At 48.0% G+C, this 26,126-nt stretch overlaps 1 protein-coding gene across 1 annotated transcript in view; it reads left to right on the top strand.

The window, feature by feature from the left end:
• The window catches only part of SHISA6 (shisa family member 6), a gene marked incomplete at its 5' end in the record, with an annotated part of 259,822 nt that overhangs the window by 11,389 nt on the left and 222,307 nt on the right, over positions 1-26,126 (top strand). Inside the window, one exon of the mRNA XM_040244435.1 lies at positions 12,168-12,328. Coding sequence (XP_040100369.1) covers positions 12,168-12,328 — 161 coding nt within the window. The remainder of the gene's footprint in view (positions 1-12,167; positions 12,329-26,126) is intronic.

Here is a 26,126-nt window from a genome sequence, read left to right as displayed (position 1 = left end):
CTTGTCCTGTCCTGCTGTAACTTCATTAGACTGCATCGATTCAGACTCTGCTAATTCAAAATTTATCCAAATGGGACCTCGGCGAAGTTGCTTTTCTTTTCTCTGTCTGATAAAAAGCTGATGAACAGATTAATAGCTCAGATGAGACTGCAGAGATGGTATGGGGTGCATCCACCAGGCAGAAAGACAGACTGTGTTCACGCGGGCTCTTCTGCAGACAATCGGCATGCTAATTACAAATCGTTCTTATCTGTTCAATAAAGTGGCTCTCCAAAGATCAATTTTTTTTTAGCCTAGTTGGTAATCTTGCAATGGCCCAGGAAGCAGTAAAAATGCATTTCCTTTCAAGTGTGTTACAATTTCCACGTCTGTGTTATTGAGTGAGATTACCAGCCCGTCCCCATTTCTGCTGGATTGGTGATGCTTGCCCGTCGGGCTGCTTCAGATTCCCTTTTGAATTTCCTCTGGGGGCTCCCACTAATTTCCCTTCTTTTTGTTTTCTGTTCTTTTGTATTTCCCTGAGGTTTTAGAATCCGTAAACTCTCTCACTCTCAGCTTTGATGGATTATGCCACCACGTGGGGCTCCCCTCACTTCCCTTGGGCCACAGGATGACCAGCTGGGCATGAGAGCTTAGCAACCTGGAAGCAAACAGGATGGCTGGCCCTGTCTCTGGGTTTAAGAGGACAGAGATCTCTGTCTTGCCTCCGTCCGTTCTTTCCCTATTGTCTGTTCCTGCATCGCTGTCCTGACACCACTCTTTGGATTGACCAGGCAGCTTTGCACCCACTCTAGGACGAGATAGGATGTCCTTTGTTGTTGTTCAGCGGCTAAGTCTTGTCTGACTCATTCTGAAACTCCATGGACTGCAGCACGCCAGGCTTCCTTGTCCTTCACTCTCTCCCAGAGTTTGCTCAAACTCGAGTCCATTTGGCCCACCACTCCAGTGTTCTTGCCTCGAGAACCCCATGGACAGTATGAGAAAGGATGTCCTTAGAGGCACCCTTACAGGAAAGGACCTTGGCCTCTTTCCCTTGGCCTGCTTTGGTGGCTCTCGAGGGACCCCTAGCTAAGCCCCCTTCCTCTGACTCCTGGAGGTCGGCATCCATCTTTCTCTGCCTTAGAGCGTTTCCTGAAGATAGGAAGCAGGCTCATCACAACTTCTGTCACTTTCTGTGCCTATGACATGGGTGAGCCCCTCAGCCCTGCTCTGGCCTGTTGCCCTGCTCTGGGGTAGGGGACTCTCCGGTTGTGGAGGCGTGTTCTTCTCTGGCCCCTTCTGTTCTCAGTGCACCTGGGAAGCTCAGGTCCACAGAGATAACTCATGTCCTTACACAGGCAGCTGCCCTGGCCTGTAGGAGAAAATGCATTTTCCTCGCACACTCTACGCATATAGGAATGCTCTCTGCATGTGGCCTCCTGTGAATGCTTGTCTTTAACACCTGAAACTCATGGACCCTCTTGGTTCCCAGGGGCAGATGACACATTTTAGTGCCTCTCCCTCTGGGCGCCAGATGTGTCTAGAGCTGGGGCTCTCTCTGCCCCTGGAGGTGGTAACGTTTTCTTCCTCCGATGCAGTTCTCTTTCAGTTAATTCTCGTGGGAAGCCAGTATTGACTTCTTTCTGAGGCCTGCCCGCTGGAGCATGGGCTTCCCTGGTGGCTCAGCCGGTAAAGAATCCACCTGCAATGCAGGAGACCCCAGTTTGATTCCTGGGTCAGGAAGATCCCCTGGAAAAGGGATAGGCTACCCACTCCAGTATTCTTGGGCGTTCCTGGAGGCTCAGTCAGTAAAGAATCTGTCTGCAATGCAGGAGACCTGGGTTCGATCCCTGGGTTGGGAAGATCCTCTGGAGGAGGGCCTGGCAACCCACTCTAGTATTCTTCCCTGAAGAATCCACAAGGACAGAGGAGGCTGGTGGGCTACAGTCCATGGGGTCACAAAGAGTTGGACACGACGGAGTGACTAAGCACAGTGGAGCAACCTCCACCCTTGGGTACCCCACCCTTTCAATAGTTGCATTGATGTGAAGGTACTTGAACTTGGAAATGGCAATAATGTTTATAATTGTTTTTTTTTTTAAAGAAGGAAGGAAAGAAGAAAGAGAAAAGGAAGCAAATAAAAGAAAAAGGGATGTAGGAAGAAGAAAAAAAAGAATAACCGAATCTTTTGCAGAAAATGTTGCCCTGGTCCGTCTAACCCATTTGCCCTTTTAATGCCTGGACAGAATCCTTGTTTTGCTTTTTGCTCCCTAGTGGAAGCCTGACTTGTGATGGTCTCACAGGGAGGAACAGACACTCAGCACTTGGCTTGTAGAATCCAAGTTCAGAGTTTGGCAAAGCTGGTGTGTGACCAGATGCATTTCTGACCTCAGGCCTGAGTGGAAAATATGGGCTGTAGGTGGTCCCTTCCAGAATGACCCGTAGCCACAGGCCTGCCATGTGGCTCCCTCTCCATGGCAGGCGTTTTGCCATCTGGCTTGCCTGAGTCAGCTGCCCGGCTCCCCTCTTCCACCTGTATACGTGTGCTTTCCTCATGGTTCTATTGGCTGAGCCTCTGTAGACCCTGGGAGGTTGTATTTGGATTTATTTATTAGTCGAATATTTAAGTAGTGCTTACAAGGTACTGGGTTCTGTTCTAAGTGCTCTGCAAATACAAACTTGTTTAATCCACGTAATAACCCTAAGAGGTGGACATTATTTTGAGGCCTTAGTATTTTGGCCTTAGTTTTTCAATAAGGACACAGAACCTCAGGGCACTTAAGCAGCCAGCTCATGATCACCAGTATCCTGAAAGTGAAGTGACAAGTGTTAGTCATTCAGTCATGTCTGACCCTTTGTGACCCCATGGACTAGAGCCCTCCACGCTCGTCTGTCCTTGGAATTCTCCAGGCAAAAATACTAGCCTGGGTAGCCATTCCCTTCTCCAGGGGAATCTTCCTGACCCAGGGATTGAACCCAGTTCCCCTGCATTGCAGGCAGATTCTTTACCATCTGAAGAAGCAGGGAAGACCCACCAATATCCTGAGTTGTCAGAATTCTGACCCAGGTACTCTGGCTCCAGACTCCCATATTTAGCTAGTAGGTTATACCACCTACCTCTTGCCTCTCCTGTAGATTTATGCCTGTGCTTATAGCAAATCGAGAAGATGACTCCAACAGTATCAACAATAAGAGCCACGGCAGGTTCATTTATTAGCTCGTCTATCACCTGGCTGCCCAAGTGGTCCTGCTAACTGATCTTGGTAGCATTTCCATTTTCCCATTTCCAAAGGGTAGCTGCCTTTCACCCATTCAGATCTTTGATGCATGCTCAGACAATCCAAATGTTTCTGAAAAAGTCTGTGCTTGGTGTAGAAGCTACCGAATTTCCTAGGCATGGGTAGATGTTCACGTGATTCGTGACACAAGGGGTGGTGCATGGGGAGGAGACACTATTAGGGATGAATCGCGGTTCCCAGGGATGTGCGTCGACTCTGTGCCGGGCCTGAGGCTGGCCGTGGGGGACTGGTGCCCACGGGGTTGCAGGGATTGCCCTGCTGGCCTGAAAAGCAAAGCAGGCCAGCTGAGCTTTCCCTTGCTAAGTTCGGCCGTGCTTATTGGCCGTGATGAATTCCGACTGGGCCGGGGACAACTCGGACCTGGGGAACGGCTGGGCGCAGATGCACAAACATTGTTATCACAACAAAAGAGATTCTCGCCATCCATTCGGAGCCTCTGAGTATGTGGAGAGCGGTCTTGTGCGCACACAAAGCTGGCAGCTGTGTTTTCCAAGTGGACTGTGAGAGAACCAGGAAAACGAGAACTGAATCAAGCCATTCTCCTTGGTCCATGTTTATTAAAGATATATTCACTTCAGGTGTCTGGAGTGTGTGTTTCAGAGGATAAAAGCACCCTGGCTGCCCAGTAGATAAGGATGAAGCTGAGAGGAGAGAGGATGCTGGCTATTTCCTGAGTGGCAGGGTCGAGTAAAAGCTCAGTCATCCAGGACTCAAATAACCAGGATATTTCATTTAACCAGAGTACATCTACCCTCTACTTTTAGGAGAAATAGTGCAGAAGTAGCAATGGTTCGTTCCGCAGTTTTTATAGGAATTCCATTTCCCAGCTTGCCTCCATCCTACTGAGTTTTCTCTGTGAAGAGAACTAAAGATTAGGTTGGTGGCCCTCTCATGGAAGAACCTTGCATTTTTTATAAGTAATTATATTCAGTATACTCTACTTAATTAGGCAGGAATGCTTTTAGAAAATTCTTCAAAAACAAGAGTGTTCTCATTAGTCGTTAGGAATAAAAAAACATTAACCAGAATAGCTTATTCATGGAATAGTTCATCTGTTTGGCCTTTTATCATCCCTATCCAAAAACATAATTTTTTTTCCTGCTCCTCCGGAAAAGAGAAAGGTCCTGATTAAGAGTCTCAACTCTCCAGCTTGCCTTGCTCTTGGTACTGAAAAATGTACTGAACACCAGCTAGACTGATTTCCCCACTTCCGTGGTGTTTATGTGGCCCTGAGAGCCAGGGACATGGCAGAGGCAGAAGGCTGGCTTCCATCTGTTCTGCTTCAGTGAGCAGAAATATACATGGGCTCTTCATGGAAAGTATGTGAATTGAGATCAAAAAGACTTCTGAGATTAACTAAGTGTTCCTAGCTTCCCCACTTCATTTAAGGGGAACCTAAGTTTTCCTTTCTGCTCAATGAGTGATGATCAGGACAAAACAGTTCCAGGTATTTTATGGGGCACTCTTTTGCCACATTTGTTTTCAAACTTGGAAACTCCGCAAAGTCCTGGGACTTCTGGATGGAGGGCAAGAACTCCGTAGAGTAGGGCTCGTGCAGAGCAGGGGTCTAATGAAGTGTACTGGTGTTCTACTCAAGGGTTTCATTTGATGGAAGATTGCCTGCTAACACAATGTAAAAACTTTCATCGCTGTTGATTTTGATGGTGATGACTCACTGAGGTGAATAGAAATGGGCAGTTGGGTGACCACTGAGTTCTGTCTGGGTAGATTTTTCTACTAAAGATTGAACACACTGTACAATATCATATTCAGAGACCATTGTAGGAACATAGTAGGTAGAAAAGTAAGTATGATTAAGTGATGGAGGATTGGAAGGAAAGATGGATGGATGGATGGATGGATAGATGAAAGGATGGATGGATGAACTGACGGAAGGATAGGTAGGTTGATGTTTGGGTAGATGGATGGGACGGATGGATGGATGAATAGACAGACAAATGGGTGAATGGATAATTCAGTGGTATAAAGTCAGCCTCTTAGTTGAACCCACTTACATTTGAAATCTGGATTTACCGCTTATTAACTGTGTAATGTTCGGAGTTAGAGTAGGAGAGGTTCAGAAAAAGAATGAGACTGGCACTCTACAGGAACAGATCACCTTTAATGAGGTGAGAAGGGGCAGCAGTCAGATTAGCGAGCTGCTGTACTTATCTAAGAAAAGAGTAAGTATATATAGGCATGTATGTAGAAAGCTACTGTCTTAAGGGGGCCTGTTCTTCTCCAAGGTTGCTGGGAGTAATTATCTCTTAAATGGCTGGGGAAAGGAGTTCTGGAGATTGGCCAGAGGCTGGGCTGGCTTGGAGCTGGGCATAATCAACCTAAAGTCTATTTTTTTCTTCGGATGAGAAAGTTCTTTGTTTGCCTAGAGTGGTGGGGAGGACCTGGAGGGGAGTTTTAACTCCAGGCTACCTTGAGCCATGCAACTTTCCTTCAAGCTGTGTGACCTCAGGCAAGATATCTAACATCTCTTAGTCTTAATTTTCTCATCAGTTAACTATGGTTACCAATAGCACCTACTCTATAGGGTCCTTTTGAGGATTATATAAGATCGCACATCAAAGAGTTTAGCACTATGTCTGGCACGTAGTAATTGCTCAGTAAATTAAAGCCTTTAATTTCCCAAGCTGGCAGGACTATGAAGCAGAGTTATAACCAAGGTTTTCTTTACTTTTCTAATGTTGAGAGAATCGTTTGCCATTTTGAGACAGATTTCATGTCTTGAATGCAAGTAGCACATGTCAGAATGTTGACTGGGCTTGGTCCCTACAGGAGTTGTGATAACTCCATACTTAGGAAAATGCAAACACACTTTCATTCCTTGAGACCACTGACAACATTAACCAAGGTGTTAAGCGAATGAATAATTGGTCTTGACCTGAACCACGCATTGACTAATTGTTTCTCCACGCCCAAATATTAACTGGCATTTGCTAAATTAGCAGACTCAGCTGGAAAGACTGGGAGAACTCATTCAAGCTGACAATTCCTAGGAAAGTGAGATGTATACAAAAGGCAGTCGCAGTGAGCAGAAGGACATCAGGACTCCAGCGAAGAAGGCCTGAGTTGAAATTTCATTTCCATCAGTGTTTCGGTCCTAGAATTAGCCTGAGCCTCAGTTTCGTGTTTAAAATTGGGGTAACCATAGCTGCAAAGCTTCCAGATTTGCTACAGGCACCATGCTGGACAAGGCAGGTGAGGCCCTTAGAACCCGTTCAGTGTTCTCCACGTGTAAGATGCAACTCAGTTCAGCAGATGGTTAACACACAAACAATGAGTCCTGAAGAACACGAACATTTCCTGGCTTGAGTGATCAGAATGACTGTTTTCCCTGCTCAGATTTGCTGCCCAATTAATTAACTCTCCCCTGCTTGCCACACATTCACGGACGCCAAGGAATCCATGTGCGGCGAACCAAAACAATTAGGTAGATAATTCAGGCAAAAAGCATCGCTTTGTTTCCTGTATCCAGATACTGCAGTGAAGTGGCTCTGGGGGAGGGGGAGGTTGGGGAGTTGGGATGAGCAGGACAGAGAACCAGATTCTTCAGGTTCTTAAATTAGAACCTCTGTAGTCGGCATGGGGGGTGGGGTGGGGTGGGGTGGGGTGGTGGGGGTGGGGCTGCCCTTGGCTGGGAACCGGCTTCAGTCCTCACCGGCCAGTCTCTCTCTCTCTCCCCCCCAGATTCTCTTTCCCCGGGAAGGTCTCTCTCTGATCCCTTCTCCCATCTCTTGCCTTCTGGATCTCTTTCTTTCTCTGAGTTTCTCTTTGACTCTGTGTCCCATTTTCTCTCTGGCTCTGCCTGCCTGTCTGTTTCTGACCCTTTGATTCCATTCCCCGCCCAGCTCCCCGGCTCACTGTCTCTGTTGACTCCATCATCTCTGAACCTTGCCTCTGCCTCTCTCTGGCTCTGAGGCTCTGACTCTCTTCCCCTCTATTTGGCTCCCGTTCTGTCCATCTCTCCCCCACCCCCTCTTCCTTTCCCTCTCTGTCTCTACCTCTGTCCCTCTGTCGCTCCCTTGCTCCCTCTCTCTCACTGTCTGACCTTCTCTCTCCCCTTCTTCTGAGCCTCTGCCCCTTCCTCCGATCCCTGAAAGAAACGGCCGCTCTATCACAAAATCCCCTTCATTCTTCCTCAGTGACCAATTTTCTTTCCTACGGTGAGAAAGTAGCTCAGGCCTTAACCCATTTCCTCCGGCGTATCCAAATTAATTAGGTGAGGCTGGGATCGCACATTTCAGAATTAGAGTAATATTTATTGAGCACCCTGGAGAGAAGGAGATGGAAAGTGGAGAGGAACAGGAGTGGGGAGGGAGGTCACCGATCTGAGGAGCTGAGGGAAGGGGGTGTGAGGTGATGGAGGGGGGCCCAGCACCATCCAGGAACAAGGACCACCGTTCTGGCTGCCCAAGGGCGCCAGGCAAGGGGGAACGCTAGAGGGGGCGATGCTCAGGAGGCAGAGAAGCCTGCTGTGGGCGTGGCCTCCTGGGGACCACACAGGGCAGGGTCCCTGCAGCCTAGCTAGCCTGTCTGCTCAGCACACGTCCTTCTCCTTCGACTGGACAGCCCAACGCAGCCCTGCCAACAGGGCACCTGGAGAGGGTATCGTGCAAGTCACTACCTTCAGGAGGAGACAGCTTGGCTGTAACCCAGTTAAAACTCCTTCTCCAGCAGCAAGCAGGGATGCTCTGGGGCACTGATGCTCTCCAGAGAGGCGTCTTACCCCTCACTTCTCAGCCCTCAGCATCGGCATGGCTTCTCAGGGTTGAGTACCGAGAGCCACCCCCTACCCACCGCCGACCAGTCCCAAGAGACCTGATCACAGGTTGAGCGTCTCTGCTAGGTCCTCCTCAGCCAATAATCCTGGGTGAATCTGCTGTGGGTTTGCCATTTACACTGTCCATATTGACCAAAAGGATGCTGGGTTGAAAGCCCTACAAAGGCTGGGGCGGAGACACTCTTCGCTCCTTTCTCTCTTTGAGTAATGGCCGAGCAATGTGCCAAGACCCAGGGATACATTGAACGGGTCAGACACGCAAGATCCCCTGAATTTCAAGATGTTCGTCTCAGTGTTGCCAGCCCTACTTGTCCCAGAACCCAGCCCAGTGTCCCATCTTGGTAGATATTGCAGGAACTAGATTGCATTGAGTGTTAATCAAAGACCTACTTCACATGGTGCTATGTACATGTACCTCAGAGTTTCTCAACCTTGCCAGCACTTTGGGTGGGATAACTCTTTGTGGGGGTGGGGGTAGGGGGTGCTGTCCTGTGCAGTGTGGGATGTTTATCAACATCCTCGGCCTCCGCCCACCAGTTGCCAATCGACTTCCCTCCCCAGTTATGTGACAACCAAAAAATGTTACCAGACATGGCCAAGTGTCCGCTAAGGGGCAAAATCACTGTCATTCACGTAGATTTAGTCTTGACTCTCCAAAAACACGGACTTAACCACTTTGTTTTTTCTTCATAGGTAAGAACTTGATAGGCAAGATAAACACAAGAAAAGAATATAAACTTTTTTTTTGGTAATAGTTGCTTTATTGAGATGTAATTCACCTACTATAAAATTTATCCTTAAATTTAGAAGTGTCCAGTTCAGTGATTTTTGTACATTTTCAGAGTTCTCCAACTATCACCACTGTCTGGTTTTAGAATATTTTCATCATCCCCCAAAGAAAACCTGTACCTATTAATAGTCATTCTCCATTAACCCCTCGGAGTAGGGCTTCCCTCGGAGAAGGCAGTGGCACCCCACTCCAGTATCCTTGCCTGGAAAATCCCATGGATGGAGGAGCCTGGTGGGCTGCAGTCCATGGGGTCGCTAACAGTCGGACATGACTGAGCGACTTCACTTTCAGTTTTCACTCTCATGCATTGGAGAAGGAAATGGCAACCCACTCCAGTGTTCTTGCCTGGAGAATCCCAGGGACTGGGGAGCCTGGTGGGCTGCCGTCTATGGGGTTACACAGAGTTGGACATGACTGAAGCGACGCAGCAGCAGCAGAGTAGCTAGGGGCTTCCCTGGTGGCCAAGAGGTAATGAATCCACCTGCCAGCGCAGGAGACGCCAGTTTGATCCCTGGTCAAGAAGATCCCTTGGAGAAGGAAATGGCAACCCACTCCAGTATTCTTGCCTGGGAAGTCACATGGACAGAGGAGCCTGGCAGGCTACAGTCCATGGGGTCACAAAGAGTTGGACACAGCTGAGCAGCTAAACAGCTACAACAGCCCCTGGTAACCACCAGTCTGTTTTCTACCTTTATTGATCTGCCGAATCTGGGTATTTTACATGCGTAGAATCATAAGCTGTGGTCTTTTGTGATTGGCTTCTTTCAGGTAGCATGTTGTTTCCAAGGTCATTCATGTTGTAGCATGTATCAAAGCATCTTGCTTTTTTAAGGCTGAATAATAATACTTTGTGTGACTATACAAATTTTATTAATCCATTCATCAGTTAATGGGCATTTGGGTTATTTCCACCTTTTGGCTATTGTTAATAATGCTGCTATGAACTTTCATATACAAAGTTTGTGTAGGCATATGTTTTCATTTCTGTTGGGCATATACCTAGGAGTATTCTAATTGCTGGGCCATATGGCAACTCTATGTTTAATATTTGGAGGAATTGCCAAACTGTTTACCAAAGGGCCTGCACCATTTTGCATTTCCACCTGTAGTGTGTGAAAGCTCCAATTTCTCCACCTCTGTGCCAACGTTTGGAATTGTCTTTTGGTCATAGCTGTCCTGGTGGGTGTGAACATGTATCACATTGTGTTTTTGATTTGTGCTTTCCTGTTGACTAGTGATGTTGAGCTACTTTTCATGTGTACATTCTTTGGAGCAATGTCTAATTATATCTTGTCCATTTTTAAATTGTGTTGTTTGTTTTTTATTGCTGAATTATAAGAGTTCTTTAAATGTTCTGAATGCAAATCTCTTAGCAGAAATATGATTTGCAAGTATTTTCTCCCATTCTCTGGGTTGGCTTTCATTTTCTTGGTGCTATTTTCTGATGTAGAAATGTTTTTAGTTTTGAGGAAGTCGAGTCTGCAAATTTTTTCTTTTGTTCCTTCTGCTTGGGTGTCGTATCTAAGAAACTTTTGCCAAATCAGAGGTTACAGAGACTGACTTCTCAATTTTCTTCTGAGAGAATACAGTTTTAGCTCTAATATTTAGGTTTATGATCCATTTTGAATTAATTGCTGCATATGGTATGAGGTGAGGGTGCAGGTTTATTCTCTGATTGTGCGGATGTCCATTTGTTGAAGAAACTTCTTTTCCAGTGATCATGGTATCCTTGTCGAAAATCAGTTTAACACAGATGTATAGATTTATTTCTGGACTCTTCAATTTTATTCCACTGGTCTGTACTTCTGTTGTAACTTTTAACTCACTACTTCCTTACCATGGAAAAATGGTAGGAAAGTGTCTTTCATAAAGAGGGTGAAGGAGTCTAGGTAATTTGTGTGGATGTGTGGATGTGTGGTTAAAAAAATATGTAAAGTATTGATCACATTTTGGAATTAAAAGGGATCTTCAAGGTCATGTTAGTTTAAACCATTTGTTTTGCTGCTGGGGAATATAAAGATTAAATTTCAATTTCAGAGGCTAACAAATCTGTCTGAAGATTCACAGCTCATCAGTGGCAGAGCTGGTATTAGAACCCAAATCTCTCGATTTTGTAGGGCAGTGTTTTTTTCTTATTCCTAGGCCCCAGGTCTCCCCAAAGTTCCTTTACCAAACTAGTGAGGTTCTGTCTTCGCCTCCCTCACTTCTTGGTCCACAGAAGTGAATGAGGTGGTGACATGTGAGTGCTTTTCCTCCTAGAGCCTGAGGAAAAAAAAAAAAAAAAGCAAGCCAGCATGGGGAAAGCATTTGGAAAATCTGAAATTGCTGTATAAATGCCACTAAATGATAAGATTGCCAGCTTGCTGCTCCTCTCCTAGGAAGGTTCAGCATGTCAGAGGCAGAATAATGAAAGGAAACAAGTCACTCTCAGACTCCTTTTTAAACTGCTGTGGTTGTCACTTTTCAAGGAAGGGGCAAGAGTGCAGGGAGCTAGAAGGAAGCGGCAGGGTGGGCTGGGTGTGGCCAGATCTCAGGTGGGCTGGACTGGCTGGGAGAGGGCTGGAAGCACAGTGCCTCACCCATGCCTGAGAGACAGCCCAGGTACACGGAAGAGTCCTTGCCTTGCTCATGCAAAGAACTGGGCGCCTGACCCTGAAATGACCATGTCCGATGGTGGTCCCTTGGGTCTCCTCAGAACATCCTGTGTGTACCTGTTTTCTACCAACAGTAGTATCACCTGTGATATTAACCTGCAGAGGGAGTCTTGTTCCAAACCAGGTGTGGGAGTGATTTCCCCTAAATGCTGAGCCCCTAGATGGCAGGAACTGTGTTCTCTTTATTTGACCATGGGAGCTGTGTTTTGTACTTATTTGGGTCACCTATATAGATACACTGTCCTTGGTGTGTGTCTTTCAATGGGGAGGCTGATCCCCCTGATATTAATTACTTGCCACTGAACTGGGGGCCAGCAGTGACCACCTTTTACTGCAGCGGCATTCCTCACGGCACCTCCTGTAGTATCTGCCTGGCAGAGGGGCTTATTTGGGGAGCCAGCATTTTGAAAGGGCTCAGAGTTCATTGGTATGAAATGAATCAAAGAAAGAAACCACAATCACAATCTTTCAATACCTGTCCCTCCAGGCATGGCAGCCTCTCCCCTATATCCCACTGGGCCCAACACCAGATGATGCTTTGGCTGTAACTGAATACTGGGTCTCCATCCATCAAAGGGCCAGTGAAAGTCGCCCACCCAGCTTGCTCACCGGTTTGGTGAATCTCACTGTGTGATCTCTTTCTATTTCAGGGCTCTGGCTGACATCCTAAGACAACAGGGACCAATCCCCATAGCACACTGTGAAAGAGAAACTATCTCGGCCATCGATAGCTCTCCCAAAGAGAACACGCCGGTCCGATCGTCCTCCAAAAACCACTACACCCCCGTGCGCACGGCCAAGCAGACTCCAGGTAAGTGAGCGCTGATCACTTTGCGTCTGGGCCGAGGCTGGTGAGAGGGTTCTGTGGTGTTTCTGCTTCAGCCAGGCAGGTCCTGGAGCCCTGACCTGGTGGGCTTGTGGAAGAGTCTGGGGACTGTCCTCCTTGGGGAGACAGTGGCATGGGAGACCACCGTCAGTGAGTGTCTGGGCTGGAGGAGAGCTGATTGTTTAGAGCCTCTGGGATCTCATGAGTGTCTGCGTAATTCTCTTCCCTGAAAGGAACTTGAGGCAGCCTTGGGGATGAGGTATAGTCACTGTCTTGCCCACATGGTGGGAAGGCAGATATTTGACAAGCAGTGGCTGCAATCAGAGACTGCTCAACTGTTGGACCCTCAAAAAGCATTTCCTGTGGGTAGGGATTACGTCTGTGTTGTAGGATAACCCTTTCCTGTGCTCTGTGGATTCTCTGGATATATGAGTTGCTGTGTAATAGCAATATGCTGGTGTTCTTCTACTTGGCCATCACTGTAACCCATATGGAATGATAAACAAAACAAGGGAATAACAATAAATAATATAACCTCACATGTGTGGGGATCTTGCTGTGTGCCAAGTGTTATGCTGATCATTTTACACGTATTATCTTACTTTTCACAGCAGCCTTTGAAGTGCTTGTATTATCCTCTTTTTATATATGGAACAGAAAGGCTCAATAATTTTTCCAAGGACATATGGTTAGTATGAAAGCAAGCCTGGATTCAAACTGAGACATGTAGGTAACAACAGTCAGGTCTAGAAAACCCTAGAATCCTAATCCAGTTTGGGACATTACTTTCTCAGAGTTTCTGAGAGGACTGTCCCCTTACAAGAGCAGCTGGGAAGGTCATCTCTCATTGTGAGCATTAGCAGACAGCCTACTACTAGCCCCAATCTCAGACATGGCTTCTGTGTTGATACTTGGATCTGAAATCATCACCCTATAGCTCTTCAGAGGCTGTAGGGTCTGAACTAAACCTGCAATAAAGATATGCAGTCACTAGGTGACAATAGGTCTGTTGTGAATTCAAACTGTAGCAGACGTGCTATTGAGACCAAATTTATTAAATCAGAAATCACATACTTGCCTTTGAGGTAACAGAGTTAAGTCTTTTGAGACTCGGATAAAAATCAAGGACATTCACCTCCCCCAGATGTACATATATGAATATATATTTGATCCAACATGTTGTGTAGGGTTTACGAGGTTCTTCCAAAGTTAAAAATCTCTGATTTAAAATTAAAGATGAGAAATCCACCCTTGCAAAAAATTCTAAGATGCATTTTTAGCCTGAATATCATAAATGTTTAAAATGTAAGTAATAGAAGGAACTGGCAAAAACCTCGAGACCAGTGATTACCTCCCTTGCTGCATATTAGAATCACCTGGGGAAGCTCTTAAAAATGCTGATGATGCTGGTGTCTGGGTCCCACCAATTAACCAGAGTTTCTGGGGATGCTGCTGGCAGCAGTATTTTAAAAAATCACTCGAAAGTGATTCTAACACACAGACAGAATAAAGAACAACTTGTCCAGATGGATTCCTTTATTTTATGAATGAAGACACTGAAAGGCTGTGCCAGTCGTTCTCAAATTTGGCTGCACGTTGGAATCACCTTGGGAGCTTTAAGAATTAAGAGTACCTGGGCCTCACCCCCAGAGATTATAATTGATGTGGGGCTGTGGCCTGAGCAGGAGGTGGGGGGCATATTTCTTTCTAATAGGTTGTCGTCGTTCAGTCGTGTCCAACTCTTTGCAACCCCATGGACTGCAGCACTCCAGGCTTCGCTGTCCTTTACTATCTCCCAGAGTTTGCTCAGACTCATGTCTTTTGAGTCAGTGATGCCATCCAACCATCTCATTCTCTGTCCCTGCACTTCTCCTCCTACCTTCAGTCTTTCCCAGCATCAGGGTCTTTTCCAGTGAATTGGCTCAGCTGGCTAAAGTATTGGAGCTTCAGCTTCAGCATCAGTCCTTCCAATGAATATTCAGGGTTGATTTCCTTTAGGATTGACTGGTTTGGTCTCTTTGCAGTCCAAGGGACTCTCAAGAGTCTTCTCCAGCACCACAGGTGATTTTAATATGGAGCGAAGTTTGAGGAATCACTGAGCTGTGGAAATTGCAGAAAGGTGCCATTCTAACTTACTGTTGATTGTCTAATTTAAACTTGGTATTGTGACCATCTGCAAGGGGGCCTTTCTGTTTCTCCAAAGACTCATGATTTGAAGTCAGGCTCAAGTTTATCTTCATCCCTCTCTGTTCTGCTTTTCTCTGTCTCATTCACAAACCAGATAGTTCCCGGTCACTGAGTCTAGACTAAGTGGACAGTCTTGATTTGCCCTTAAATGCCTTCTACTGCTCGTGAAGATCTGTCATTTCTTCTGGTTTCTGTACATATCCTTTCCTCTGTTGATCTGAGAAGAGAAGCTTATAGTTAAATGATTCACTCCTTTGTTTTGAGAAATCCCTCCCTGTATTTCTCAATTTGGAACTCTTCACTTGGCTTTTAGAGATGGGAATTGTTCCCTGGCCCAGAATGCATTCTCAATGGTGATACTTAGATTTAAAAGCAATTTCATAACCATCTGCAATGTCTACAACTTCTAATGGATGCAACTGCTTTTCCGAATAGCTGATCCTTTGCCACAGAAGACTACGTTTTGAGCAGAAGTTTAAATAGAACTTTGTGTAACTGTTCAAAGTGGAGATTTGTTGTGGTTTCACCACTGGTCAAATCAACAGATTACTGTTGATCACTGATCAGAGGAGTATTGTGGCAAGAGTCTTGTTGGGGGATCTTGAGAAAGACATCCAGAAATCTCGGGAGGCATTATAGCCTATGAGTCTGGATCAGCCACATCAGTATCACTTGAGAGTTTTTGAGAAATGCAAAATCTTAGGCTCCCATCTCACTTGCTTGAGGAGAATTTGCATTTTCATGAGCTCACGTAGCAAGTAGCATTTTAAAAGCCCTGATATAACATGGGCTGTGACATAAATGCCTCTCAGTATTTTTTCCTTTTCTTCCCCTTTCACATGCTACGTATGTGACTTTGGCAAGTTGCTTTGCCTTTCTAAGTTTCTTCATCTGCCTTGAGGCTAATAGTACAGCTGTGTCAGCTCAGTCGTGTCCGACTCTTTGCGACCCCATGGACAGCAGCACTCCAGGATTCCCAGTCCATCACCAACTCCTGGAGTTGACTCAAACTCATGTCCATTGAGTTGGTGATGCCACCCAACCATCTCATCTTCTGTTGTCCCCTTCTCCTCCCACCTTCAATCTTTCCCAGAATCAGGGTCTTTTCAAAAGAGTCAGGTGTTCATATCAGGTGGCCAAAGTGTTGGAGTTTCAGCTTCAACATTAGTCCTTCCAATAAACATTCAGGACTGATTTCCTTTAGGATGGACTGGTTGGATCTCCTTGCTGTCCAAGGGACTCTCAAGAGTCTTCTCCAACACCACAGTTTAAAAGCATCAATTCTACATTGCTCAGCTTTCTTTATAGTCCAGCTCTCACATCTGTACATGACTACTGGAAAAGCCATAGCCTTGACTAGACGGACCTTTGTTGGCAAAGTAATGTCTCTGCTTTTTAGTATGCTGTCTAGGTTGATTATAACTTTTCTTCTAAGGAGTAAGCGTCTTTTAACTTCATGGCTGCAGTTACCATCTGCAGTGATTTTGGAGCCCCCCCAAAATAAAGTCTGTCACTGTTTCCACTGTTTCCCCATCTATTTGCCATGAAGTGATGGGACCGGATGCCATGATCTTATTTTTCTGAATGTGTAAAGTTGTTCAATGAGTTAAACTAAGGAGATCACTTAAAATAGATCCTGAACATAGCAAACCTCTATATCAGCCATAGTGGGGCTATGGAAGTATATTCACAACTCAAGGCAAATAAATCAAATTAATGAGAGAAATATAGGCATTGGTGTCCTTAGACCAGGAAGGATCCATGGGGTTTTATCCAGAATGAAAGCCCCTGGCCCCAAGCCTTCTGTGCTTGCCCCTGCCTGTAGCACACCCTCTGAGGATAAAGGGGCTTTGGACGGCTTTATGTGGCTCTTGCATGTCGAATGCACAGGCTTTTTTGGTTTAGGGAGTGGAATGAGGGTTCTACCTTAATAATAGTAAAAGCAATGATACCACCAATCTGGAGTACCCACTCTTTCTGGCTAGTCTGTTAGTTACTTTATTTACAATGCAAAGGGGATCCTGCAACATTTCGTATCTATAACATCTCTTATTTCCACATTGGCAGAAAATTCCTTTTTCCTTCCATAAGAGCTCTTTATCCTAACTCTTCTAGAAATCCCTCTCCAGTTTTAAAGGGAGCTTTAATACTGGACAGTTACTTTGGACACGGAAAATCAGTGAAGCCCATTTCCATCTCCCACCTCTCAAATCTGGCTGCCTCTAGACTCTCACTACTCAAAGTGTGGTCTATGGACCAGCAGTGATTGCATCTCATGAGAGCTTGTTAGAAGTGCAGACTCTTGGGCCCTTCCCCTGACTAGTGATTCGGAATCTGCATTTTAACAAGATCTTTAGGTGATTTGTATACCTATTAAAGTTGGAGAAGATCCTGTTAGCACCACAAGCCTCAGCCCTGATGACACACTGGAATGATATAAGCAATTCTGATAACACTAATGCCTGGCCCTTACCTCCCAGGATTCTGATTGAATTGGTCTAGGGTAGAAACCAGATGTTAGTAATTTTCAAAAACTTCCCACACGATTCCATTGTTCAACAAACCAAGAACCAGAGCTAAAGGAAGATTGTCAAATAAGAAAAATGTCCTCAAGGACTGCAGAGTCTGAATTCACGTCAAGACTCACAAAGTGGAGCTTGGCTGGTCCTTCTTAGTGAGCTGCAGGGGTAAGTCTTCTCCATGGCAGGTGGGCTGAAGGAGCGGGAGATTTGGGCTCATCTGAGAGAGGGAGAGGTCAGTCTATAGCTATGTATGGAGTCCCCTGGGCAGAAGTAGGTGTGAGTAAAAATACATCAGGCTCCTCATCCACAGATTCAACTAAGCTCAGATCCTGTACTGTGTTTACCATCCAAGGTTGGCTGAATCCTTGGATATGGAAGCTGCAGGTAGAGGGTTGACTTTGGGACTCAAGTATCCATGGAATTTGGCTTCCCTTGCAGTTCCTGGAACCATCCCTTGGATACCAGGGACTGACTGCATCAGAACTGATTGGCAGACCGAGCAGAGCTGGACATCATGATATGTACTGTATCTGGAATTGCAGGTCCCTGCGCCCAGGATCTCAGAGGCTTGCAGTGGGCTTGAGTGACCTTCAGGAATGGGGAGGAGTGGGGACCTTGTGTGTTCACCTGGTCTGATTCACTCCTAAAGTACCTATCTTGGGACAACTTGGGGAGAGTAGGGGTACCCATCCCTCGGATATCATGTTTTGGGGTTCTAATGTCTTGATAACCAACTTCACTGGGAGTTGTGTACGTGAGTTATCAGTCCTCTGCCTCCTGTCAAAGCCGCCTGCATTAATGGCAGACCAGGGGAGCCAAGGGGCATGCCTTCGAGCTTCATGGAGACCAAGAATGGGGCTGGACAGTTGACAGAGGGGCTCTTAGTTACAGCGCTGCATGACCCAGCCCCTCAGTGCTTCCTTGAGCTCAGACTCTGTTACCTTCTGCCTTTCTCTCTGGGGTCCAGACACCTGACCCTCCTCAAGTCAGCATGTTCTTGCCTTAGGGTATTTCCCCTTCTCTTTGGTGGCAGGAAACTGTCCAGCATCAGATATTTGTGCTGTGAAAGTTCATGCTCTCAAGAGGTTGACGACCTTTCCTACTCTCCTCATCTGCGCCTGTCCCCTGCTTCATTTTCCGGGCACCTACACCATCTAACGCCGTGGATTGATAAGATCACTAGTTTATTGTCTCTGTCCCTATCAGAATGTAAGCTGCATGTAGGCGAGGGTTTGTCTTATTCTCTGTGGCGTCTTAGATCCAAGAGCATTCCCTGGAAGCTCACTGTCACACTCAGTGAATATTTGCAGGGAGTGTCAAGATGGTCCTTCACTTGGAAAGATGGAGGAGCCAGACTGCAGGTGGTAGTGACCTGCCTGGATGCTGCAGAGCTCTCATCAAGGTTGCATGACCCTCTGCTGCCCTGTCTGCACAATTAGCATAGAGTTGGCCACACTGACAGCCCAGTGGGCTGGTTATACGGTGGGGAGCTGAGCCAAGAGGTGCCAGTTTCCAGAGCCCAGGCTTCACCCCACAGCCTTTCTCCTCCCATCCTGGGGCTGACCCAGGACTCCAGGTTCAGTGTGGCCAGAGGGTAGGAGCTTTGCTTGCTTCCATCTGTAGAATGGGTTAATAGTAGTGCTTCCCTCCTAGGGCTGCTGTGGGGAGTAAAGGAGTGTTAATACAATCAGAGCAGCATCTGACAGAGAGAAACACTGTTTCAGGCCTGCACGTCTTCCTCTGGTGGTCACCAGGCCACGTGTGGCTGTTTGTGGAGCACTTGAAATATGTTTCAGAGCTTGACAAGATTTCAAAGAGTCGGTGTGAAAAAAGAAAGAATGTTAAAATAGCTCCATAATTTTTTCTATTGATTACATTTGAAATGATAATATTTTGGATATATTGGGTTAAATAGAATCTATTATTAAAATTAATTTCATCTGTTTTTTTTTATTTTTTAACATGGACTCACCTATGTGGGTCATATCTATGATTTGCATCTGATTGACACTGGACAGGGCTGCTTTAAACATTAGCGGTGTGGAGGCCATCCCTGATGATCCGGGGGTTAAGACTCCATGCTTCCAATGCAGGGGGCATGGATTGGATCCCTGGTCAGGGAAGTAAGATCCCGCATGCCGCATAGCCAAAGAGTAAATCAAGTTTTACAAATGTTAGTGGTGTGGAGCATCTCTTTGAGTTCAAGTTTCGGTCTTGAACAAAAAATCCTCTCCGTTTGGGGAGCTTACACTGTAACGGAGGAGACGTAAACAGGTAAATAATTTCAGCAAGTGCTAAATGCTCCGGGCATAGGCAGGCAGGTGATGTGTTAGAGGAAGGCTGGGGAAAGGGAGGCCTGTTTCTAAAAAATTTATTTTTCTTGAAATATACTTGATTTACAATGTTATGTTAATTTTTGTGGTATAGCAAAGTGACTCAGCTATACCTATGTATACATTCTTTTTCATATTCTTTTACATTATGGTTTATCACAGGATATTGAATATAGTCCCCTGTACTACACAGTAGGACCTTGTTGGTTATCTGTCCTAATATAACAGTTTGCATCTGCTCATCCCAAGCTCCCAGTCCACCCCCCCATCCTCTTCCCCTTGGCACTTGTGATAGTGTGGCCCTAGGAGGTGGCATTTGAGCTGGCACCTGACTGACAGAGAGGAGCCAGCCATGGGGACATTCAGAGGAAGAACATTGTAGGCAGACGGACCAGCAAGTCCAAAGGCCTTGAGGTTGGAGCACGCCTGGCTGTTCTCGGAACAGAAAGCAGGCACAGGTGGTGAGTGTGGTCAGTGATGGAGGGGCAGGTGCGTGATGAGAATGGAGGGGTAGATGTGGGCCAGTCACGCGTGGTCTTGGAGGCCATGGTAGGGAGTGTGGGTGTGATTTAACTATGCTGATCTGATGTCTGGTATAGTAAGATAGCCTTGGTTGCTGAGTAGTGGACGTGGACTCTGTTGAGAAGCAGGATAACCTGTTTTTGTTGTAGTTTAGTAGCTAAGTCATGTTTGACTCTTTGCAACCCCATGGACATAGCGCCTTAGACGGCTCAGCCATCCTGACACATAGGATAACCAATTAGCATTTCTAATAGAAAGATGGACTAATGGGAGAGCTTTCTCTGGCTACTTCTCCCGCATGAAGATGCCCTCCCTGCAAAGAAGGCAGGATAATGCAGTGACAGAACCAGACAAGCCAAGACCCAGATCCTGCCTGAACTTGGACCAGCTGGTAGACCTCAGTCCAGGGCTGTTCAGCAGGGCTTGGCAGACTTTTTCTGAAAAGGCCCAGGCTGTGAATGTTTCAGGCTCTCTGGCCATGAGGTCTCCATCGTAGCTACTCGGCTAGACCACAGAGACATGCAAAAGCGTGGGCACTGCTGTGCTCCCGTGAGATGCTGTTCATAACAGCAATAGATGGACTGGGCCCATGGCTGCTGTTTGTCGACCCCTGTTCTTAATTTCTCCCTGAAAGCCCCAGGCACCTTCCAGGCAACCTCTGCTTCCATGTGACATGTGAGCGGGGGTACACATCCCTCACCAGGATGCTGTGAGCAAGTCAGAGGCCAGCACAGAGTCATGAGCCCAGAAGTGCCCCGTAAACGTCAGGCCCCACTCCCCCGCCTCTCTTTCCTGCAACTCTGGTCAGGGTGTTGCTGGATCTTGGCTTTACAGCAGGTAGAATGGGGCCTAATGAGAGCTAAGGAATAACCATGTCCCATTAGAGTCCAGGGTCCCCAAGGTGGTTCAGTGGTAAAGAACCTGCCTGCCAGTGCAAGAGACACAGGAGAGGTGGGTTCAATTCCTGGGTTAGGAAGATGCCCTGAAGTAGTAAATGGCAACTCACTCCAGTACTCTTGCCTGGGAAATCCCATGGATAGAGGAGCCTGGAGAGCTACAGTCCATGGGGTTGCCAAGAGTCAGACACAACTCTACGTCTGAGCATAGGAGGAGGAGACGTGGAGACCAGGGGCCCCAGCCTGACCTTCTTGGTGGTTGTATTCACCACTCGGGTCATGGTGTAGAAAGTGTGCTGACTAAAGTCATGCATCAGCACCAGGAGGGTGCCCAGCACCCCCATGATGGCAGACTCAGGGTTCCAAATGTCTCCATGGGTGTGGACACCTGCAGGTTATGTCTACTGCCGGGAGCACCTCCTTCCATTGTGTCTCAGATCCCATTTATTTCTGGTCCTCAGACGCCCTGCTCCTGGGATCCACATCCCCGCCCCGATCTCTACCAGCTCAGTTCCTTTAGGTGTCAGTGTGCTCCCCCCACCTTAAGGCAGGAGGGAAGCCCTCTCTCCATTTCACCACTGCTCCCTACCCCCTCGTTGCCTGCTTCTCTCCTTGACAGCCGAGCAGAACAGTCGTCTACATTTGCTGCCTCTGCTCCCGGCTTGCTGACTTCCGTCCTCGTCCCTGAGCCTTGGTGGCCGTGGGGGTCCTAGGAGCAGGCTCTGCTGGGCTCTGTGGCTGGAATGGGCCTCCTACCCCTCCTTCCACCAAAACCAAGGCTCTGGCTGCCTGGACCTGCTGTGTTTTTGGGTGGCAAGTCCTCCCTGGCTTCACAGGCTCCCACGAAGATCTGCTCTTCACTCTGGAACATTCTTTATGTCCACTCTTTCTCATCCTCCCTGTTCCTCCCGATCTCGGCTCACCTCTCACTGTCCTGACTCCTGGATGGGTCAGCCCCGCCCCAGGGCGCCTGGCACTGCAGAGTTAGGGGCATGGGTGTAGGGAATGAGTCCCAGCTTGGACCTCTATCCTATGACATCTCCCTAAGACATGACCACTGTCAGCCCAGCGCAGGGCCAGGTACATGAGAGCTGTGAGCAGCACACTAACAGTCTTGTGTTGGGGGTCAGAACCTGTGTGTCCAATGAGGAGGGGAGCAGTCATGCAAGAGGGTCACAGGGGTGTAGTTGACTCTGTGTTTGGTGTGAACAAACAGAGCAGATCAGTTGGTAGCCTGGAAACAGCAGTTTTCCAATCGCATGGAAGAAACCCTGGGTCTGGATCTTGGGAGGTGACTGGTCTGTCTTCTTACTGTGTCCTGCCCTTAGACACCCATGGCTTGTGCTCCCCAGGGAGGGGCGTAGCTGCCAGGAAGCCTGAAAACCCTGGTCTTTCACAATGGATGGTACTTTTAAAATATTTAAAAAATCTTTTTATTTTGTATTGAAGTATAGCCAGTTAATAATGTTGTGATAGTTCTAGGTGAACAGCGAAGGGACTCAACCATACATACACATGTACCCATTCTCCCCCAAGCTCCCCTCCCATCCAGGCTGCCACATCACATTGAGCAGAGTTCCCTGTGCTCTACCGTAGGTCCTTGTTGGTTATCCATTTTAAATACAGCAGTGTGTGCATGCCCATCCCAAACTCCCTAACTACCCCTTCCCCTCATCACCTCCGCAACCAACCATAACTTCATTCTCTAAGTGTGCGTCTCTTTCTGTCTTGTAAGTTCATTTGTGCCATCCTTTTTATATTTCTCCTCTTCTTTCTGATTTACTTCACTTAGTAGGACAGTCTTTGGATACATCCATGTTGCTACAAATGGCATTACTTCATTCTTTTTAATGGCTGAGTAAGATTTCATTGTATATACCACATCTTTCAGATTTTTAAAGAGCTTCCTTCTTTTTAAAGAACTTTCCATGCAATGACTTAATTCAATCTTGTCACTACCCAGTGAGGCAGCCTGTGATCAGGCCTGCTTTGTAGACAGGGAGACTGAGACTCAGGGGCTTCAGAAGTCTGTCCAGAGTCATACCACCAGGAGGCACTGGTCTGGGCTCTGAAGGAGGGGCAGTCTGACCCCACAGGCCACACCCTGAGGCCAGACTGACCGGAGGTGCAGACAGGGCCCTGGGAGGCCCTACAGCTCCGTGGAGCCTGTCCCTGCCCCTGGGTCCACGCCCAGCCCTGGCTGCCTAGTGCATGGACTTGCGGCTACAAGGAGGACTCTAGAGGAGGCTAACGGTCTCAAGACGTGAGCCTCTCAGCTCCAGGACAGACCTCCCTGCCACAAAGGGAGCACTCACCCCAGGATACTTTGAGAAGGGGGACTGGGAGAAGCTACTGGGCATTTTTAGCAGGGAGTCAGTGGGGGTGAGGGGTGGGTGCTGGCCATGGAATCTCTTAAGATTCTCCCTTTCTGAGAACGTAGAGGGTGTAGCTGGCATTTGAGGGCTGACCCTGCTCAGAGCCTGCTCTTGCGGGTCCTCCCATCCCCCAGCAGGAAGGAGCTCAGGGGTGGGGGCAGTGGGACAGCCAGTACCCGGGGCCCGGCTGGCATTGGCACATGAGTCAGGAGGCCTGATTCCAAGCTCACTCACTTAGTGGCTGCATGCGCGCATGCTCAGTCACTTCAGTCGTGCCTGACTCTTTGTGACTCTATGGACTGTAGCCCACCAGGTTCCTCTGTCCATGGGATTCTCTGGGCAAGAATACTGGAGTGTTTATCATGCCCTCCTCCAAGGGATCTTTCTGACCCAGGGATCAAACTCATGTCTCTTTGTCTCCTGTGTTGCAGACAGATTCTTTACCCACTGAGCCACTTTGGAAGCCCTGCTTGGTGGCTATACCGACTCATCTTCCTCTTGGGATTCTGTGATCCCTCCCCATCCTCCGCACCCTGGGGTCAGAGCCCAGACTTGGCCAGATCACCATCTGTCCTCAAGGCCGGACAGGTCATGAGCAGAAAAGTTATTTCCTACTTCAAAATTTAAAGCCATTTAGAAAGTGAGTCCTGAGCTGTGTTCCATTCCTGGGTGGGGTGTGGGTGATGGCTTTTCCCAGCACAGGATTGCCTTGAGAAGGGAGGGGGTGCTCCGAAGCAGAGCCCCCCCCCCCCAGAAGCTAAAGGAGCTACCCTCACCCTGGTCAAGCCAGCTGTGCCTGACGCATCCTTCCAGCCCCAGGGCGTGGTCCTGCTCCTGCCTGGGAACTGCACCGACTTGGGCTGCCTGGCCAGGGAGGCAGCCCGTGTGGGAGGCAGATGAGGCCTGACCTCACCATATGGCCAGGGAGTAAGCAGGGCCACTGAGCTGGGCCTCTAATTACTCACTGCGCCCAGAAAGCAGGAGGATTTAAAATACGTTCCGGCTGTTACCAGAGCGAGGTGCAGGGAGAGGGAGGGCGCTACGGACAGGGTTAGAATTCACAATGACCGTGGTGAGTTGGCAAAACCGAAGACCAACAGAGCACAGTGCAGAGAGGACACGGGCAAGAAGGTGCGAGGCAGGCAGGGCAAACTGCCACAGGCCTGGAGGGAGGGGGTGCATGGCCAGACACTAAGGTCGCGAAGGGTGAGAGCTCCTAGGGCGAGGGGAGCCCAGCCTCTCTCCAGGCGGGCGCCAGGGCTCTTTTCCCCCAAGGAGCTCCAAGCCCATTCAACACAGTAAAGTATATTTAGGACTGATGATGGAAGAGGAGAGGATATCCAGCCACCCATCCCTAGATGTGAAGCACCCATCATGTGCTGAGCCAGGCAATGGATAAGACACAGACCGGCCTCAGGAGCTTACATCCAGGAGCAGAAAGACCAGACTTGACAGTGAAAAGATAACCTGCCATACAGACGCCTCATCAGAATCAGCCACGTGTTCAGAAGCTGCTCAGGGAGGGGCTTGGTTAGGGCCAGTGCCTTGAAGGATGGTGGGATTGAACAGGATGGTGGAGAGTGTTCCTGGTCGGTGGACTGGGGGCAGCAAGAGCCTGGCAGGCAGGGTTGCTTAAGGGTGATCACTGCCTCTGGAATAGCTGGTGTGGCTTTTCTGTAAGCAGGCAGTGGTGATAAGACACTGGGTACGAGGCCAGAGGAACTGGAACTCTGTGTCCCGTTGGAGCAGGCTGGCTCTGAGCAGGACTCTCTTCTTTCTCCTTCTCTAAACATAAGGGCTGTGTTCCTGGAGGGCAGGAGGTATGTGGGAAGGGGCGGGGGTGGCCTGCTGGGGAGGTGCCATATGGCTCAGTTGGGCTAATGATGGGGGATGGGGTGGGGGGGTTGGACCCTGCAAGGGGTCTTGTGAGGGTCTAAGATAAGAGGCTAACAGAGCCAGAGGCACTGGGTTCATGGCCTCTTGGCAGCACGTTGGGAGGAAGGAAAAGGGGAGGTCAGGGTGGGACTCAAGATGCTCCAGTCCTTTCATTCATACAAAAACAGTTTTAGTCCTTTACTGGGTACCAGTCACCAGGGATGTGGGAGGGAAGAAAGCCAAGTCCCAAGTCGCACAGCACTTACATTCAGATGGAAGAGACAGAAAAGAAACTCATAAACATACAACATAAACGGCAGTGGTAAGTGCTTTGAGAGAAATAGGGCAGGAAAAGGGAGTAGTGAGTGATGGGAGTTGGGGGGAAAGAAGCCTGATTTGAAGAAGAGACCTCATTTCTGGTTGAATTACCAAGGCAGAGACCTGAATGGTGGAGGACAAGCCACGTGTGACCGTGAGCTGGGCGGAAGTGCGTGCTGCCGGTGTGTCTGGGGAGCAGAAGGACCAGAGTGTCTGGGGGTGGAGAGAGCCCGGGTAGAGACGAGGCAGTGGGTGAAGTCAGAGAGGTGGGGCCCCGCGGGCCACAGGAGGATCTTGGGTTTCATTCTGAGTGTGATGGGAGCCATCGTGGGGATTGCAACAGAGGAGTGATGTGATTTGACTTGTGTTTTACAGAATCGCTCTGCTCAGGATAGACCCTGGAAGGGTAGGGATGGAGGGAGGAGTTGGGGGAGATGAGAAAGAGACGGAGACTTGGACTAAGATGGTGGTAGAGGAGGGCCTTTGAAAGACTCAACTTCATGGCTAATTTATTATTAACATCTTATCTTGAATAATTTTAAGCCAGTGGAAAATTTTCAGGTGATTGAATGATTCAGTGAACACCAGTATGCTCTTCACCAGTTGTTGACATCTGCCTCTCTGTCTTTCCTCCTCCTCCTCTTCTCATCCTCACCATCATCACCGTCATCTTCATCACCTCCATCACCATCATCATCCTCACCTCCGTCATCACCATCACTGTCATCATCCTCACCTCCGTCATCACCATCATC

The sequence above is a fragment of the Oryx dammah genome, unplaced genomic scaffold (genome assembly GCF_014754425.2).
Source record: "Oryx dammah isolate SB20612 unplaced genomic scaffold, SCBI_Odam_1.1 HiC_scaffold_8, whole genome shotgun sequence".
Taxonomy (NCBI): domain Eukaryota; kingdom Metazoa; phylum Chordata; class Mammalia; order Artiodactyla; family Bovidae; genus Oryx; species Oryx dammah.
The sequence above is the reverse complement of the archived record's forward strand: the minus strand, read 5'-3'. Positions and strand labels throughout refer to the sequence as shown.